Source organism: Strongylocentrotus purpuratus, unplaced genomic scaffold (genome assembly GCF_000002235.5).
Source record: "Strongylocentrotus purpuratus isolate Spur 01 unplaced genomic scaffold, Spur_5.0 spur5_scaffold_17, whole genome shotgun sequence".
Lineage (NCBI taxonomy): Eukaryota > Metazoa > Echinodermata > Echinoidea > Camarodonta > Strongylocentrotidae > Strongylocentrotus > Strongylocentrotus purpuratus.
In genome coordinates this window covers 20,270,213-20,287,588 of record NW_022145602.1, presented here as the reverse complement: position 1 = coordinate 20,287,588, position 17,376 = coordinate 20,270,213, and the positions used below count along the sequence as shown (strand labels likewise).

Sequence of the window (17,376 nt, the reverse complement as noted above, 5' to 3'; positions counted from 1 at the left end):
TCAATTTGACCACGCATGGTGGTAAAGGCACTTTATTATTACCCCGGTTTAACCTAGAATACGGAATTCGATGCTCACAGCTTTCTTACCGTTAACAAGTACCTGGGTAAAGAGTGGCAAATGTTGATTAATGTCTTACCAATAAAGAACACTTTTGGTCAAAAGAAGAATAGTTTATCAGTACAAATAATCGGCGTTTCATTTCGCAGATTCACGTTGTTCTTGGCACCAATTCGGGCATTCATTTTATCGCTTCATGGGAAATAGGAACACTTTTGATGAAGCCAAGACAGAGTGTTCGAATAATGGAGGAAGATTGGCAATTATCGGATCAGCAGAACTTAATGTAAGTATGATTGCAACTATTACATGTACGTATGATCACATTTCTTTCCTTCCTGGTAATTCTATGAACTACAGCGTCTATTTCCAGATTAAGCATACTAAACAAAACTTATGCACTCAATTGTCGTCACATTTCTCACTTTCATAGCGACTCGGTATAATGAATAGCATTATATCATGCATGTGCGAAAAGAAATTGTTTGATTTATTGATACGATTACTGCTAACAGTGGGTTCTTATCCGTCAGGGTTGACAATCATGGAGCCCCACATTAGGGCCGTTTAGACTGAGTGGACGAGAACGGCGTGAACATCCACTGATCATGCGTGTCTATGGCAAGCCGTTTTAACATTTATTCCTATTTCTTGATAACAATATATATGATTTCCTGTTGTAAAGCAATGGTAATTCGTGATATTAAGAATTGAATTCTTGATATCAAGATATAGGAATAAATGTTTAAACGGCTTGCCGTAGACACGCATGATCAGTGGACGTTCACGCCGATCTCGCCCTCAGCTGGGTCGAGTGTGGCAAATGAAGCTTTATGTCTGCTAAAAAATGTGGCAGAGATTTTTACCCGGTATACCTTGTGATTAATAGTCCGGAGATTTATCAACTTGACCACGACTCCTCCATGGGTTATGATTAGCAATTGTATTGTGTTTACCGTATGCCATACATGCTGTCAAATTAATAATGTAATGCACAAGAAAACGGATATGAAAGTGTCAAAGTAACGTTAATAAATGTAAACGGTTCTTTACACCCGAGGCGAAAAAACGCCTATCCCAAAAAGCTCATTTTGAGGCACCTGCATTGTAATAAGAAGAATAAGAATAGCCTAATAGTCCACTCCAAATTTTATTAAACCGAAACGGAAATTATGAGTATATCGCAAACTTTTGCTATGTTTAGGTCTACATGGAATAAATGTACCCATTTTCACATAAGTACTTACAGTTTCGTCCCCTTCGATTCTCTGATTTTTTTGTTGTTGATGTCTTTATATTTGTGTACTGTTTACCGCAATTGTTGTTAATATCTTGAGACTGAAATAAATGTCAATTTTAATTTAATTCAAAATCAGTGTGGACTACAAGAAACAGATGATGTTTCGTTTATCGTGATTTCAAAAGAAGAACAAGTTTCACCTTTTTAAATTTCAAAACAACAGAACAATGAGAGTTCAAAAATGAGAACAGTCCTATCGGAATGGGAAAATAAATCAGTCAATTTGGAAAGATAACCCCAAGCTGTGTCCTCCTTTTTTTCCCTTGAAGGCTGAAGAAAATATTTTAACAATCTGATAGGAGATCAATAAGCTTCCACCAAATTTTTCACGAGATCCAGATCTCAACATTATACGACGGGAGAAGACTCTTTATGGTATGTCGTATTCAATGCAGCCATCTTTTGCTCAGTGTTATGTTAAATTATTTGTTTAATTGTTATACAGACGTTCCTAACATCGTTTGTATCGCCTGCCCGTTCGTCACCTTCTTGTTACTGGTTCGGTCTAAGTCGAAGCGCGGATGTTGAGCCATTCACCTGGATTGATGAAACTCAAATAAGGTGATATTCTATGCATTTACCTTTTGCTGTTCAAAAACGGTCTACACACACACACACGCACCGCCTAACACACTTACACCCTCTAAACATTACTTGCACGCATACACACACAAACACGCACACACGTCCTTGCTAACACACATGATAAAATAAACACAAATATACAAGTATACATCAAATCGAAACACATTTGAAACAGGATAACATATTGGCGATACCCATACAAATACAAATAAGAAAATACAGAACCCCCCCCCCCCTTTTTTTTTTTTTTTTAAAATTATTATTATAAAAAAAAAGAATTATGCCAATGGCTGACCTTATTTAGCGGCTGGCTGAGTCGTTGCGAAATTTAAATCTCCCCCCCCCCCCTAGAAAAATTCCTGCGTACGCTACTGGCGTGGCATAATGGAATTTTGCCGCCATTTATGCCAACATTGCTCTTTTCATATTCATTTTTTACAACTGTTTACTATTTACATTTTTTTCGTCATCCTGTGAATTGTTAATACAAATTTGTTTCTCTTATAGCGTGGAAACACAGAAAAAAAACAATTATATGTTGTTATCAACAAGCTCAAGATTATTCATTACATGACCCGAATAACCTATAATATGGACTATTACATTTTAGTAACCCTATCTGGGCTCCTGGAGAGCCAAGTTCTACTGGGCGAACCTGCGCGTGTTTGTGGTCTGATGGGAATGACGCTAACAGACATGGCAAATGGGACGGTAGATCTTATGGGGACCCACTGCCGTACATCTGTGAAAGACCACAAGGTAAGGTGTTTTTTTTTAGGACAGTAAAGAAAAAGTACAATCAATAACAAGGTGAATCCGTGGAGAGCATGCCCTGATACTGATAGCAGGGACGTTGCTAAATCATTTCCAAAGAGGGGAGGGCTGTCTGAACAATCTTGTTAAAAAAGACAAGATAATAAATATTTGTTCGCGATTCTTAAGGATTTCACAAATCAAAACATTTTGTCACATGATATGTGTTCAATGCGAAGACGGAGATGAGTGCCCCAAGCCGCAGGGTTATCACTCGGGAACCTAGCAACGCCTCACTGAATGTTGACAATTTATTGTCCGTACTGCAAATGTCATTTTACCACAACGTTATCATTTGTTTTTTTGTTCGGACGACCAAGAAGGCACACTAGTATTTTTTTTGTCTTCTTTTCTTTTGTTTTTAGAGGCCTTTGCTGAAAAAGGATATTTCTCATTTGTTCTTTTGCAGTACCAACTGGACAATGGACATATATATCAGGAGTGCAAAACGTGCAGTATTTAATTTCAACCTTGGACACAAGCTATTTCAATGCAAGGGATTATTGTCATCAAATAGGTGGACGGCTTGCTCAGTTAAAAACATCAAATATTTATGTAAGATGTGTTTTGTCGGACCGGTTAAAGCATACAAAGCCACAAATAATCGCTTCCATGCAATGACTATACATGATCACTTCAGATTAAGCTCATTATTTTTAAAGAAACAGGCCTCCTACACAGAGTTCATATTTCGAATGGGTTGCTCTAATGTATAACCCATATCTAAGTAGATTTCAAAGCTACAAAAGAAGAAACGAATTAAAGGAGCCATTATCTTATTAAAAATAAAGCGTATAGAACTTCCCTAGACTTGTGTAGTTTATTCCTAATCTTTAGAATATTCAACATGGATACATGATGTTTGGAAACATGTCATCACCGAGACGGTAATCAACCCAACCCTTTTCTATCATCTATTTATTTTATTTTGTTATCAATATTTGAATTTGTTTCGGTTGATTTGATAAAATAAACCAAGTACAGTCTTTTGCTGCATGCCATGTTTTTGTTAATGATACAATTCATTTCAATCATCCACGATGTGATTGTCACCGGAGCATGTGTCTTCCAATCGAATATCACGATCCATTTATATCAAGGTCTCCTTGGTCATATTAATTTGCTATTTGTGTACGTTTTCGAATATAACTACTAGTTCCAATTTTTCATTCATATGGAGAAAGTCACTATAAATACTTTTTGTTAAAAATGTTTTTCGTGATAATACAGTCAGCAGTGAAAAATCAATTTGGAAATATTGGAGACGGAAGATTTTGGTTTGGGCTTGATGATCTGAGCAAGGAAGGTACTTTCCGGTGGGCTGATGGAACGCTGTTAAGAAATACAGGGTAAGATCATATTTTATTCTCTCTCTCTCTCTCTCATTCTCTTCCCACCACCCCCCCCTCTCTCTCTCTCTCTAACTCTCTCTCTTGTGCATTTCAAGGTAGCCCTTAAACCGTACCTAGAGCTTCGGTTGATTTTTGTTGCCTCTATATCTGCACTGTCGCTCGTTTACCCCCAAAACGATGGGCACCAATCGAGAGATAAATAAACTAACCAAGTCCAGTCTTAATTAGTAATTATGACAACTCGTTCAACAGCGGTATAGATAAATCTAGCACTGGAAACAGTTCAAAAATCTTGAAGCCTCCGGTACATCTATCCCATGATAGATACTATATGGGAGATTATTTGTACGTTTGTCGAAAACAAATAGTTACGTTGTTAACTTAACTCTTGTAATCGGGCATTATTGCAATCGGGAATTATATATACTTAACTTATGATCCCTGTCTTCATAAACATATTAATCATCATGTGTCAGCCAATGGTAGCTGAGGCTGAAAGCCCTCTTCGTCACCAGGTGTTCCTTTCCATCTCTAAAAATCTAAAAAAATCCAAAGTATGTTGAATGGTGGGCATAGGGTTGTATAGGGCGTTGACGTGTGTTTGGGTATATGGCAACATCTAGCAGTTAAAATCTGTCTCAGCTTTGCTGTTACGTTGTTTGTGGTGATCTTGCCATAATTATATCTGGGCCTTGATCCCATCGTCTCCCAAATTGCCCCCACATGATCTCTAACATGAAGATCTACCCAACAAAATATGGTACTAAAAGAAGCGAGAAGAGTCATTTTACTGGAAAACATATTTACAGCTAAACATGAAACAATTTATTTCCTTCTGACGTTTACTATTGCGTAGTATGAGGCTAGGAACTTTTCCTGTTAAGCCACCTTTACTGTTTAAAAAGAAAAATGTATTGTTCTGGGTTGTTTTACTAAGGATATAGCAATTCTGCTAGTTTAAATATGTATGGTATGTACCTTTTTTTCGGGGGGGGGGGTAAAAATCCAATATGAGCTCATTCATTACATTTTATTCACCACAACTCTGACAGTACTACAAATTTGTAACGTATGCAATATCACGAAGCTTTCATTACTTCCATTATGTAGATTCATTGCATGGACTCCCGGTGGCCCAGACAATTACAAAGGGGACGAACAGTGTGTAGAAAATCGAAAACGCGGCTGGAATGACCTACTCTGCAACAATTCACATAGGTTTGTCTGCGAGAAATCAGAGGGTATGCCATGTTATTTAAATATCAACCAACTAATTTGATAGTGATGAACTGTGACCTTACTTTTCTATACTTACTGAGGTGTCTACACTCTAAAAAAAAGGGTGCAAAATAAGAGTTTGCACCCTATGTTACCTATTGAAGGAAAAGGGGTTCAAAAAAGGGTGCAATATAAGATTTTGCACCCTTCCCACAAAAATGAACCCAAAATAAAAGTTTGCATATTACATGCATATTCACGATAACTTTACACGTGTTCACATACAAATACGTTTATCATGCTTTGTTAAAGGAAACCGAACCCCAAGTAATAACTTTATTTATTCTGGGAGATTTATTATATTATTGCCCATAAATCTACAAGATTCCCCACCAAAGTGTATGAGAAAGGAATAAAGCTAAAATAAAGTACAGTTTCCCAGCACGACATGGGCATCGCCATTTTCGTGATAATGTGACGTACTATGCGAAGTCGTTAATGTATTCTAATTTATGGATGCTTCATTCCCAGACGTGTGTGGTGATGAGGCATTTCATTCACCTGCTATTATCCTTTGTACTATGATTGCCAGAACGCAAATTGCATAAATAAGTTAATGCCCTTCTGGGGTAAAGATTTCTCATAAATGAAAAAGATTTGTCAACTGCTACAATGTAGTATTTATAAATGAATTTTGTTACAATTGTGCCCCTGTTATTTATTTTCACCTAATATATTTTCTATCATCTCAGTTTTTTTTTTTTCATTGAAAAGTAAAGGTTTCGTTATTGATTTAAAAATTATTTCCAACTAAAACTTAGTGCATGATACATGTACATCTTCATCAGGTACGTCACATTTTCTAGAAAATGGCTGCGCCCATATAATGCTGAAAGGCATCACATCATGCCAGGAATATCTTCATTTATATATATCTTGTACATTTTCGAAAGGAATAGTGTACATCAAAAGGCAGGAATACATCTCATTTTTTTCAAAATACTTACACTTATTCTTTGGGTTTAGGTTTCCTTTAAGCAAATTATGACAATGCACATCAATTTTGTGATTTCTATTTTCCTTCGGCAATCATTAACCAATAGATTATTTTGCCTGATCATGTTACAATTACATTCACGTTTTAGCGATGGATACATGTATATTGATTATATGATTACTAACCAAGAAACAACATGCATGTTTAATATGTATTTGTGGACGAGCAAATTTCAGGAGTATTCCTCGAGTATGGGTGCAGGATTGCACCTTTTAAAGGGTGCAGGATTGAACCCCTAAAGGTGCTGTTATTGCATCGGTTTGCACCCCTAATGGAGCAGCATTGAACCATTAAGTGTACTAAAGTGTCTCCTAAAAGGTGCAATCTGGAACCCTCTTAAAGGGTGCAGGATTGAACCCATAAAGATGCTGCTAGTGTTGTATCAGTTTGCAACCCTAAGGGTGCAGGATTGAACCATAAAGGGTACTAACATGTCCCCTAAAAGGTTCAATCTGGCACCCTTTTAAAGGGTGCAGGATTTAGCCCCTAAAGGTGCTGCCAGTGTCGCATCGGTCTGCACCCCTAAAGGCGCACACTTGCACTATTTTTTCTTAGTGTGTAATGAAGCTATGAGTAAAAAAAAAAAAATACGCCATTCTTGTCCATTATCATGTTAACAGCAATCAAATAAAATTTTATTACGTAAAGCACAACCATCATTGGTCTCAAACATCAGATGAATTCGGTGACTGAGCCAACATTCGTTTTTTTGTCTGAACTTTCTTCTTCTTCTTCTTCTTCTTCTTCTTCTTCTTCTTCTTCCTCTTCTTTTTTCTTAGACGCAAATTAGTAAGCTCTGCTAGCGAGACGAAATAAAGAATATTATACATGTACTAGAGATCTATATTTGAATTACGACTTGGAAGTTACTGTATGGATGGATCATGTATCGCTTGTATACATTGACCACTGGACTCTGTCATTACCATAGACATAATGCAAGGACAATCATCTTCCCTTTTTTCTGATAATTTCTCTACTCAGCCCCACCACTCCATGTACTTGCCATGACGTCAACACCTTTCGGGAGTTCGGGAGCTACTCCACGTTTCTCATGCATACTCAGCCCTCCTGACAACACAGAAGACTCTGTAACCTATACGGAGAGAGTAATTGTACAGAGCCTCACCACAGAGGGGTATACACTGGACGTCCCGGGCACGAAAATAACTCAGCCTGGTGGATTAATACAGGATCTACCTGGTGATGTAACATCAGTTGGAGTTTATAAGTGCTCGAGTACATCAACAACTTATGGTATTTCAACATCGGCAGATGTAACAATTCTCTCAAAAGACAGTAAGTATAATTCAAATTGAGCGAAGATTGTTTGAGAATAGGACTTACACAATAGTACATAACTTTAAACATACCTTAGGCTTAGCACATGTTTTTCTTATTAAACTTAAGGGCATTCTGTGTCTTTAAATGTTTTTAGCAAAAATATGGCGCCATATGAATTGTGTTAAGCATTATCATCATAATCGGCGTCGTTGTCGTCGTCTTAATCATCCTCACCACTGCATAAAGCTCATCCTTATGACAATTCACATTTCGAAACTTAATTTTCAAACTTTTCTATTTTTTTTTCTTTTCTTTTGTTGTCATTGTTGACTGATTGGGGGTGAGTTTTTACACATTCAGAGGCGAGACATTGAAATGCAAATCGAGATTCTGAAAAGCAAAACCATGTTTAGAATACAATTAGCATTTTATGAGGTTTCCAGTTCTAATCATTCAGACAATTTATGAAAGATCTTTGGTTTAACTCATTATTAATCATCTCTTATCTATACTTAATTCTTATGGTTTCAAGTCCTTTTCACTTCTTTCTTCCTTTTTTTCCAGGACATTTTCAACCAACTGACGGCCGTCTCACGAAAACGATTTATCCAGGGGACAATATCACACTCTCAGTTTCTACCACGGATATGTACACAGCAGGTGAAGATGAAATCCGATGGAGGACCTTCTCAAACCTTGCTGAAGGATCTTTGTCTCCAGAGGGGGACGGGGCTCTGACCTATGCCATTCGATCGGCAACGAAGAGAAATGCTGATATTTACGGAACGTTTCAAAACGACATGGTTGAAAATCTAATGTACAGCTTGATTCGCGTCATTGTCAGTGGTAAGATTTTGTTTTATTCGTTGCATTGTTCTGATATTCTAAACATTGTATAAATAAACTACCTGTACATGTATACCAAATGTTCTCTGGATTTTCGCTCCCTTCTTAAAAGTTTCCTTTTATTATGATTGGAAAGTTATAATATGATCTGAAGTAATTACGTATTTAAAGAAAATAAGTTGAATTTTAAACAGTGTATTATTACCAGACGTCTATTAAAGATAAGGTAAGCTCTGGTCATGCGATTGCATTGTGACAGAAAAGGTGTGGAATGGATCAGAAAGAGTTGATCATGTAGCCTGTAAGTATTGGTGTGTACTGCAAGGTTCTGGAGTCATCAAAATCATAATACATTTGACCCAGTCTTGGTAAAGTAACAAGCTGTACACAGAAAGATGTATATGGGACTACACAAATGGTGACGGGCCTACTTACCTTCATTTCCTTATCTCTCTATGCTCATTACTCCAGTATACATGTTCTACCAAAATTGTTTGACAAATGACATTTATTTGTAATCTTGAACATTCAGTGTAACTTTCGTATGATTCTGTGAGAATTCATTTTCTTTTTTACCATAACACAATTTTACCTTTACCTTTCAAGGTTTCTTGAACATTACAATTTGCTGGAACTGAAGAGCTAAATACACGTCGAAGATTTCCCTGCGTAAAATAAAAAAACATTGTAACTGTATTTTGTCAATTAGCCCTATCCCCAATCTTTAAAGATTCAGCCAAACATTATGCCACTTTGATTCCATTTTATTCCTATAGATTGTCCACGTGGCCGATGGAATATCCCATCCTGTGACCGTCTGTGTGATAATTGCTACAATGGAGGGATTTGTCACCCTCAATCAGGAACCTGTATCTGTCCTCCAGGATTCATGGGCAAAAACTGTCTGACTGGTGAGACGTCCAAATATTTCTCTACGTAAAAGTAAACACATTAGTATTGACATATATTACAGCACGAGTCCCACTTTCCTCCTGACCGGCTGACCCCATGACAAAGAAACTAAAATCCGCAAAAAAAGTGTTTACTACTTATATGTGATACGCAATGCTATATATTCACACACATACACACGCACACGCACACTGAATCGCACTCGCACTGTTCCGCCCTCACCTCCATGCAGTTTCATTGCAACTGAAGCTTGCCATGTTGTGTTTGAATGATATCGCTCGCTGTTCAGTCATTTGGGCTTTTGAGGGAGATATGAGAGACCACACATTTGTCTTGATGTAACTTGAGTAAATGAGATTTTTAAAATAATATTATACACGTTATGTATAACTAAATTATTATCTGTTTTGATATAATTTTATGCGATCGACAAACTTGTAGCCCTTTAATAATAAGTATTTTTTCTCAGTTCTAAGGTTTACCGCTTTTGGGGGCCTTTGGGGGGGGGTTATGGGGTACCATTATATGGATAAAAGTATTTTAAAAAATAATGATTACTAACAAGGATATATATTCACAAATTGTGGTGCCTACTTATTGCGAAATAATCGAATTGCTTTCAATGTGATTATAACGCATTTCACAGGAAGCAATTACAGCCGTCGGAGTGCGTACTTGAATATTTATATTTCAAAGATTTAACCAAGCGAAAATGATAATAAAGACAGCTAATTATGTTCAAGTGCACGTGCTACATATAGTGAGAAAATTATCAAAGAAGTATTTAATATCTTAATTTCTTGTTGAACAGCATGCGATGAAAACCGTTTTGGATGGGAGTGTGAACTTGAATGTGGTGCTGGAAATGCTCTACAAGCATGCAGTGGAAGCCAGGTGTGTCTACCCGATCCCTACGGATGCAACTGCCTGACTGGTTATACAGGAATATACTGCGATGAACGTAAGATACGTTAATTCTAAATAAATACGATCACAAAACTTTCAAAAGACAAACGTAAGGCAATCTAAATTCGCATGTCCATCACCCGTTTGCACGTGACAACATTACCATGACGTTTCACGTAATCTGAATGTGATTTCTTTCGTGTCTATGTGTTACTAAAGTCTTAAAAATGAAACTTCGACGTAATGATTGCATCGTTAAATTCAATGAAACAAAATGTTTTTTGGTACCGCTGTTAAAAATCGAGGAGTATAATGTTTTGTTTTCTATATTTTCGCTGTCGGAAATCAAATATTAGTACTTTTCTAGGAAAAGTCGGTTTAGACCGCCAGCAAGATTATTCTATACACAGATGGGATGTCCCCTAAGTATTTTTTTTTTGTTAAATCAGATCTAATATCGTGATTTAAATCTCTGGAATTTCGACATGAAGGTTCGTTGATGACTGCCAGCAAGATTATCAATGTGCATGCGGAATGACCTATTCTTATTCATTATTTTTCTATTCTTTACTGTCGTGAATGTCATTTCAGAATGTACTCCGGGTAAGTTTGGTGTTGACTGCCTTCAGGATTGCCACTGTGCAGAAGGGATGCCATGTGATGCCTTCACTGGAAGATGTGAGGGAGACTGTGAGGATGGTTGGTCAGGAGAAGGGTGTCAAGGTATGCCTACCTACTTTCTTTGATGGACTTGCTGGTATATTATAATATAGAAATATATGTTTTGTAACCACTGGTCCTTCATGCTATGTACCTGGAATGTACAAATTGATTGCATTGAAAGGGTTGCTACGGTAACTTTGTGTAAGAATTTTACCAGTTCAAGAACAAAGTAGGTTGCATAAAGTTTTGGCAAGATGTTGTGGTATCCATGTTGGTCAATAATATCATCAATCGCGATTTTCCATTGGTGGGTATAACATTCGATACCTGTATATAAAGCTATGGTCACAAATCAGAGCAGCGACTGACCGATCAGTAGCCTGCTCGGTCGCTGCTGGAATTTAGGCATCGCCCAGGGATTGTTGGAGAAGTCGAGCAGGCTGTAGAGCCCCAGCGATGCCTGGGTGGTGACCTGTCGATTTCCCGTCGGTCGCCGGTCGATTTTAGGTAAAAACTGGGCGAAATCGCGGAGCTTTTTTCGCGCGGTGTCCCGGCAATGACCGACCGGTGACCCTCCGATTGCCGGGCGGTCTCCCAACAGCCACCGGGATTTTAAAGAAATTGCCCGGCAGCCGGCCAGTGATTGGCGGGGCTCCAAAATACGCTCGGTGCCTGGCCGTTCGCCGCCCGGGCACCGAACTAATCGAGCGTTCGCCGCCGGGCAATTTAGGTCGAAAATCGAAGGCGCTAGGTCAAAGGCTGCCGACCGGTTTTGGACTCGCCGTCCAGTGACCGACTGATCTCCCGGCGGCGACCGGGCGGCGACCTGGCGGCGACTGCTCGACAGCGTTTGACCTAGGGGCTTCGATTTTTGACCTAAATCGCTCGACGGTGAACGCTCGATTAGGTCGGCGTCCGGGCGGCGACCGCCCGGTCGCCGAGCGTAGTCTGGGCGGCGAGTGAAAGTGGGCAGGCGCCGCCCGAATTTTAACTCCGCGCTAAAACTTCAGCAGCGACCGAGCGATGCCTTAAAAATAAGCGGTGCCTGAGCGGCCGCCGCTCGGTGGCCGGGCAAAACTGGCTAAAAACTCGCCGCTCGGCCGCCGAGCAGGCTACTTTTGGGTAATGTGACCATAGCGGGTAATACTGTCAGATCATTGGTCTGTTCATCCCTCAGTCGTCTTGTGGAACAGTGTCTGAACTACAAGACTAAGTAGATTGCATGATCTACTGCACTCCATACAATGTGTTCCGTACCTGCCCATGGGACAACTTTAAACGTTCTTAGCTAGTCTATGTATTGAAAAGGAAATATGGAATTCTTTTTACCAAATTAGAATATGTGTGTGCAGACAAAGATTTCGCTGTCTTCCCATTTTAATCTTCTCCTTTGGTTATATCAGAAAAAATGAAACAGTATTTGTCATACTATATATTCGACATGGTTCGTCATAATGAAAGGTCAAAGGTGAAAGTTATTGTGGTTTTGTCAGTATTGTGGACGTCTTTATAAGGTGCCTAGCTGGAATGCTCCCCGGGGAATTAAAAAAACGTGGATTAATAGAGTGTGGGCAAACTTGAATACCACATCCGGTTAATGATTATGTGAAGCCTTTTACTAGAAAAATCTCAGATCTATGCATCCAAAATATTTGTATCGTTTATATTCATTATTATTGTTAATGTTTATACTATTATTATCATTGTTTTTTTAAATGTTATTATAATAATGATAAAATCTTTGAATCCATATACTATTTTTGCAGTTCCCCCTGTATGTACAGCCAGTTATACGGGAATAAATTGCACAGAGTCCTGTAACTGTCCAGAGTACTCGGAATGTGAGAAGGACTCTGGTTTCTGTACATCATCGGGAGGACAATGTGAGATTGGCTATGTTGCCGACTCTCCAGAGAGACCAGATGGATGTGCCACATGTAAGATATTATCCTTTACCTTAGTACGACAATAAAACGGAGATTAATAAGAATTAATGTAGAATATAACGAAGGCCTGTGCATTTCACATTGATTTACACCGCTGATATTATTTGTTGTGTTATACACGAACTAAGAATAACCTTGCGAAACATTCAGTCACCACGTAGATACGGACATGACAAAAATACTGTACTGATGCTTGGTAAAAGAGTATAATAAATATGGGATACTCCACACATGCCAGTATAGTGAGATACCTGCATATCCAAATCAATTTTTACAGGAAGGTCGGATCCTGAGGTTCCAGTGGTTTAGTTAGCTTTACCCCTCAATGATCCAGGTAACATGTAATACCTAATGATAGTAATATTTATACTCCAAAATGTACTTTAATAAAAAAAATCCTAGTAAACTAATACCTATCAATGCAAAAATTTGAACATGGAAACTGCTTTTATTTCAATCATTTTTGCTCAATTTTCTTTCTACTCATCCGATATGTTTACGTCTTTTAGTTACTGGATGTTTCGAGTCTTGTTCTAAGACGTGTCACTGTGCTGGTGGTGTCGAGGACTGTAACCAGGAGACCGGAACGTGCTCTCAAGGTACATGCCATCCACGATGGACAGGAGACAAATGTCAAACTGGTTAGTACTATATATCACTCAATCAATTTATGTTCTTCCACCTATGGTGTTGATTGCAGCATTTTTTTCACATATGTCTGTTCTCTGTATACCCTGGCAGTGTTATTACACTCTATGGCTTAATCTTCCCCTCCTTGTTGGTTCTTGGTATTCCTCTTGGTCTGTTACCTTCTACTTTTCCTTTCAAAAAGATTCTAATCTTGAAGAGACTCTGATGTCTTGCACCGTAGCCAAGGTATTTCGCCATTCTATCTTTAACCAACGTTCCTATTTTTCAATAGTTCTAAACTAAGTCGGTGAATGTCATTTGTATTCTCATTCAACTGTTAAGAAAAACTCGGCGCTCAATATAATGCGAGAAATGATATGCGTAAATTCCCTGAAAAGTAAATTAAAACAATTGGTTACAACATGAATTTCATCAAACAGTGCAAATTATGCTGATAGTTTGATCCTAAATGTTTCTTTAGATCAAAATGATGTAATCTAAAGGCCAATATATTTGGTTAAATATGTAATGGATTGTCCTATTAGTGACAGTTAAAAAAAAACAAGAAGCTTAACATCTAATCATTTTCTTTTTCAATGATTTTATTTTTCATCCATAAATTTGTAGATTATGTATTGTACATATTTTTTTTCTTTGAAGATCGCTTTAGCGTTAGACGAGCAAAAACCAACCCGGGTATTGCAATTTTTTCCTGCACATTTGATACCGACACAAGTGGCAACATCCCCTCCACAAAGGCTACTGTAGGGGATTTCTCAATGGAAAACTGGGAAAACGCACAGGCCGTTGATACTGCTACTGATCAGTCTTCATTACAATCAAACTTTACGTTTTCCGTTAATGTCAACGGAAATCAACCCATCTACTGTTTAGTTGGCACATTAACAAGTGATATTGGATTTGCTTTTTTCAGGTTGCCACCACCTGAAACATTCGGTAAGTGCTTAAATGATGAATTTAACTAAAAAAATCTCACGATATATAAACAATTTATCAATTTATCAATTTTATGAAGAGGTATCATATTGGCTTCTGTCCAAGGGGATGCTAAGACCTCAGAGAAAGCGATATACATCTATCAAGAACCGCATAGGTAATGTCCATTGGAATAACATAAGGACAAGTCAAGAAGAATGATTTCATCTGTGTTGTTCCACAAGTCCATATCAAATTTTGTGCAACATTTAAAGAAGTCACACACAATTTTCGAACAGAGTACCGGATTTTAAGTTCAAGAGTCATGTTTCATCTGGAATTTAGACTTTACTACCACTCAAATATCAAATTATTGAAGCTGCTATTATTTATTTAAGGGGAAGTAAGATTTACCGTTAAGTGTAAATAAACTGCATCATTAACATTTGTCATGTGTTCTTTTCAGTTCTCCCGGTCTTTAACAAGGCGCCTGAGGTAGCAGAACTAGGTTTCAACTATGTCATCATTGCTTGGGATTCTTGGAACGGAAACGTTGATGTTGGTGAGGGTCCAATTATTGGGTACCAGGTCTACGTTACTGCTTCAGATGGGAACGAAACAAATACGTTTATAACATCATCAGGTGTTCCGATGGAGATGGGATCCTCAGGGATTGCGTCCTTAAGGAAGAGAAGACGAGCAGATGAAGGGCCACTGATGTACAACGTAACTGGTCTGGGTGATGGCCAAGCATATGAGATTCAAATTTCAGCAGTTCGTGAGGGACTTAACGGTGAAGGAGAGAAAGGACCTGCTCTGAGGGTGATAACTCTCAAAATAGGTGAGTCCTTGGTGAACCGAAAGTTGCTCCGGCGACAATTGATTGGAATGTATTTCGTGGAAAGTATAGGGTTTGGACTTTTGGGCTTTAGGTTAGATTTTAGGATACGATTAGGATGACGTGTAGTAGATGTCTCAGATTGTGATCCGATATTTGCTTTGGGCTTTTTCCCCCTAAAAAGCAAGGAAGTGGATTTTAAGTCAAGTCTTGGGCTATGATTAGGGCCAGGTATAGTGTTGGGTCTTGGGTTGAAGTTGGAGCATTTGTCGTACAACCCAGTCCAATTGTTGTATAACCGAAAGAAATTGACGTATAAGCTTGGTATTGTACAACAGAGTGCACTTCTGGAGTTTCAGCAGGCTATGCCTTCGTTCGCAAAGGACGCGGTAACCGCGTTGAAAGAACTACCGCGACTGAATAGAACCACAAACGGCTGCGTTTTTTGTTTGTTTGTTTGTTGTTGTTGTTTTTTATCACTGAGCCTGGCCTGCACTGAAAATGTAATTCAAAAGGTTTTGTGTTAAGTGTTGTTGTTTTTTAAATCGTTTATTGTAATGATTTTGTCTTTTTGTGTTTTGCAATATAAGCGACTTAACACGCCGTGTGAACATGGCTGAATTAATATATTTAACTGCTCTTAAAAATACAGGCCATTCCGATGCATTTTGGTTTTATGTGCAAACAACATATACGCAACACGTACACAAAGCTTTCTTAAATTTCTGTGGAGAATAATTCATGAGATATCCGAGTTTTTCGATGACGCAATGTTGAGAAGAAGTCAGCAAGAAAATACCATTGGTCAAGAAATATACATAATAATTTTACACAATACTTCCAAACTATGCAGTCATTAGGCTACTAGTTAAAATTCAGAGCTCCATCCTCGTCATAGATTCTTATTGTTTGTTTCATTGTTAAATAGTAATAATAATATCTAAGATTGATACAGCGCTGGTCTACTGATACAGTTTCTAAGCGCTTTACAAAACAAAACAAATTGAAATTACGGTTAAACTAAATATGTGGTAAGGATCAACAAGAAACGTGAAATAAACATTGTGCTTAATTTGGACGAATTACTCAACTAACAGTGTATAACAATAACATGATAATGAAAAATGCAATTAAAAATACTATAATTAAGTAACATAAAACAACCTGCAATAATTATGTACTTTGGATAATGAATAAATTACAAGAAGATAGGACATGTGGTTATAAATTCGGTATGAAGATGGGGTTACTTTGTGTTGAACAGATAAGTCTTAAGTCTACTTTTAAACATGTCAAGAGTTGGGGATTCACGGACAGAGATGGGGAGATTATTCCAGAGTTTAGGAGCACATACAGCACGATCACCACGAATGTCTTACAGATGCCCATGTTCATTCAAATTTGAATAGCTATTTGCTCCATTTTAGCAATTTTCTTAAGCAAACCTTCTAACTGCTAGACGCATGTGCCCATCCAAGCGTGAAAGGTAGAAAACTTGATCTTAATTGATGTTGGTGGAGCATCATTTCTTTCTCTTATTTCATACATTTCAATTAGCATTTTTTGAAAACAAAGGTGTGTACATATTTTTTGCTGAGTGTGTATCACCATAATCAGTATTATTATTATTATTATTATCATTATTAAAGCTTTTATCATTGTTATAATTCCTTTGATCATTATCATTATTGTTAGTATTGTTATCATTGTGGTCCGTGTGAACTAATCAATGAGATGTCCGGGCATTCCCATGATACAATGGAGACAAGAACTCGGTAGGAAAATATCGTTATTCGTTAAATGTCCCATATGTTCTACCAAATAATGTTTTAATGTTACACCTTATTTAATCCATAGCACCCCCTCCTGGCTCTTTTGCAATTGGCGCCATCGCTGGTGGGGCAGCAGGAGGACTAATCTTCCTTCTACTGCTTATTGTCATCATCGTCATCATTGTAGTACGGAGAAGAAGGTAAACACATTATTTAATAACAAATGTGTATGTCTGTAAACCCTTACTCACCTCGCAT

General features: G+C 37.9%; 1 protein-coding gene across 1 annotated transcript in view; it reads left to right on the top strand.

Moving 5' to 3' along the window:
* Nucleotides 1–216: 216 nt before the first annotated feature.
* LOC100889872 overlaps nucleotides 217–17,376 on the top strand; it is a 32,296-nt gene continuing 15,136 nt past the window's right edge. Inside the window, exons 1-16 of the mRNA XM_030987882.1 lie at nucleotides 217–346; nucleotides 1,806–1,921; nucleotides 2,556–2,704; nucleotides 3,168–3,313; nucleotides 3,989–4,107; nucleotides 5,221–5,351; nucleotides 7,370–7,684; nucleotides 8,234–8,515; nucleotides 9,292–9,426; nucleotides 10,239–10,388; nucleotides 10,925–11,056; nucleotides 12,763–12,933; nucleotides 13,452–13,583; nucleotides 14,233–14,529; nucleotides 14,975–15,349; nucleotides 17,204–17,318. Of these exons, the coding sequence (XP_030843742.1) occupies nucleotides 257–346; nucleotides 1,806–1,921; nucleotides 2,556–2,704; nucleotides 3,168–3,313; nucleotides 3,989–4,107; nucleotides 5,221–5,351; nucleotides 7,370–7,684; nucleotides 8,234–8,515; nucleotides 9,292–9,426; nucleotides 10,239–10,388; nucleotides 10,925–11,056; nucleotides 12,763–12,933; nucleotides 13,452–13,583; nucleotides 14,233–14,529; nucleotides 14,975–15,349; nucleotides 17,204–17,318 (2,855 nt within the window). The 5' untranslated portion in view covers nucleotides 217–256. The remainder of the gene's footprint in view (nucleotides 347–1,805; nucleotides 1,922–2,555; nucleotides 2,705–3,167; nucleotides 3,314–3,988; nucleotides 4,108–5,220; nucleotides 5,352–7,369; nucleotides 7,685–8,233; nucleotides 8,516–9,291; nucleotides 9,427–10,238; nucleotides 10,389–10,924; nucleotides 11,057–12,762; nucleotides 12,934–13,451; nucleotides 13,584–14,232; nucleotides 14,530–14,974; nucleotides 15,350–17,203; nucleotides 17,319–17,376) is intronic.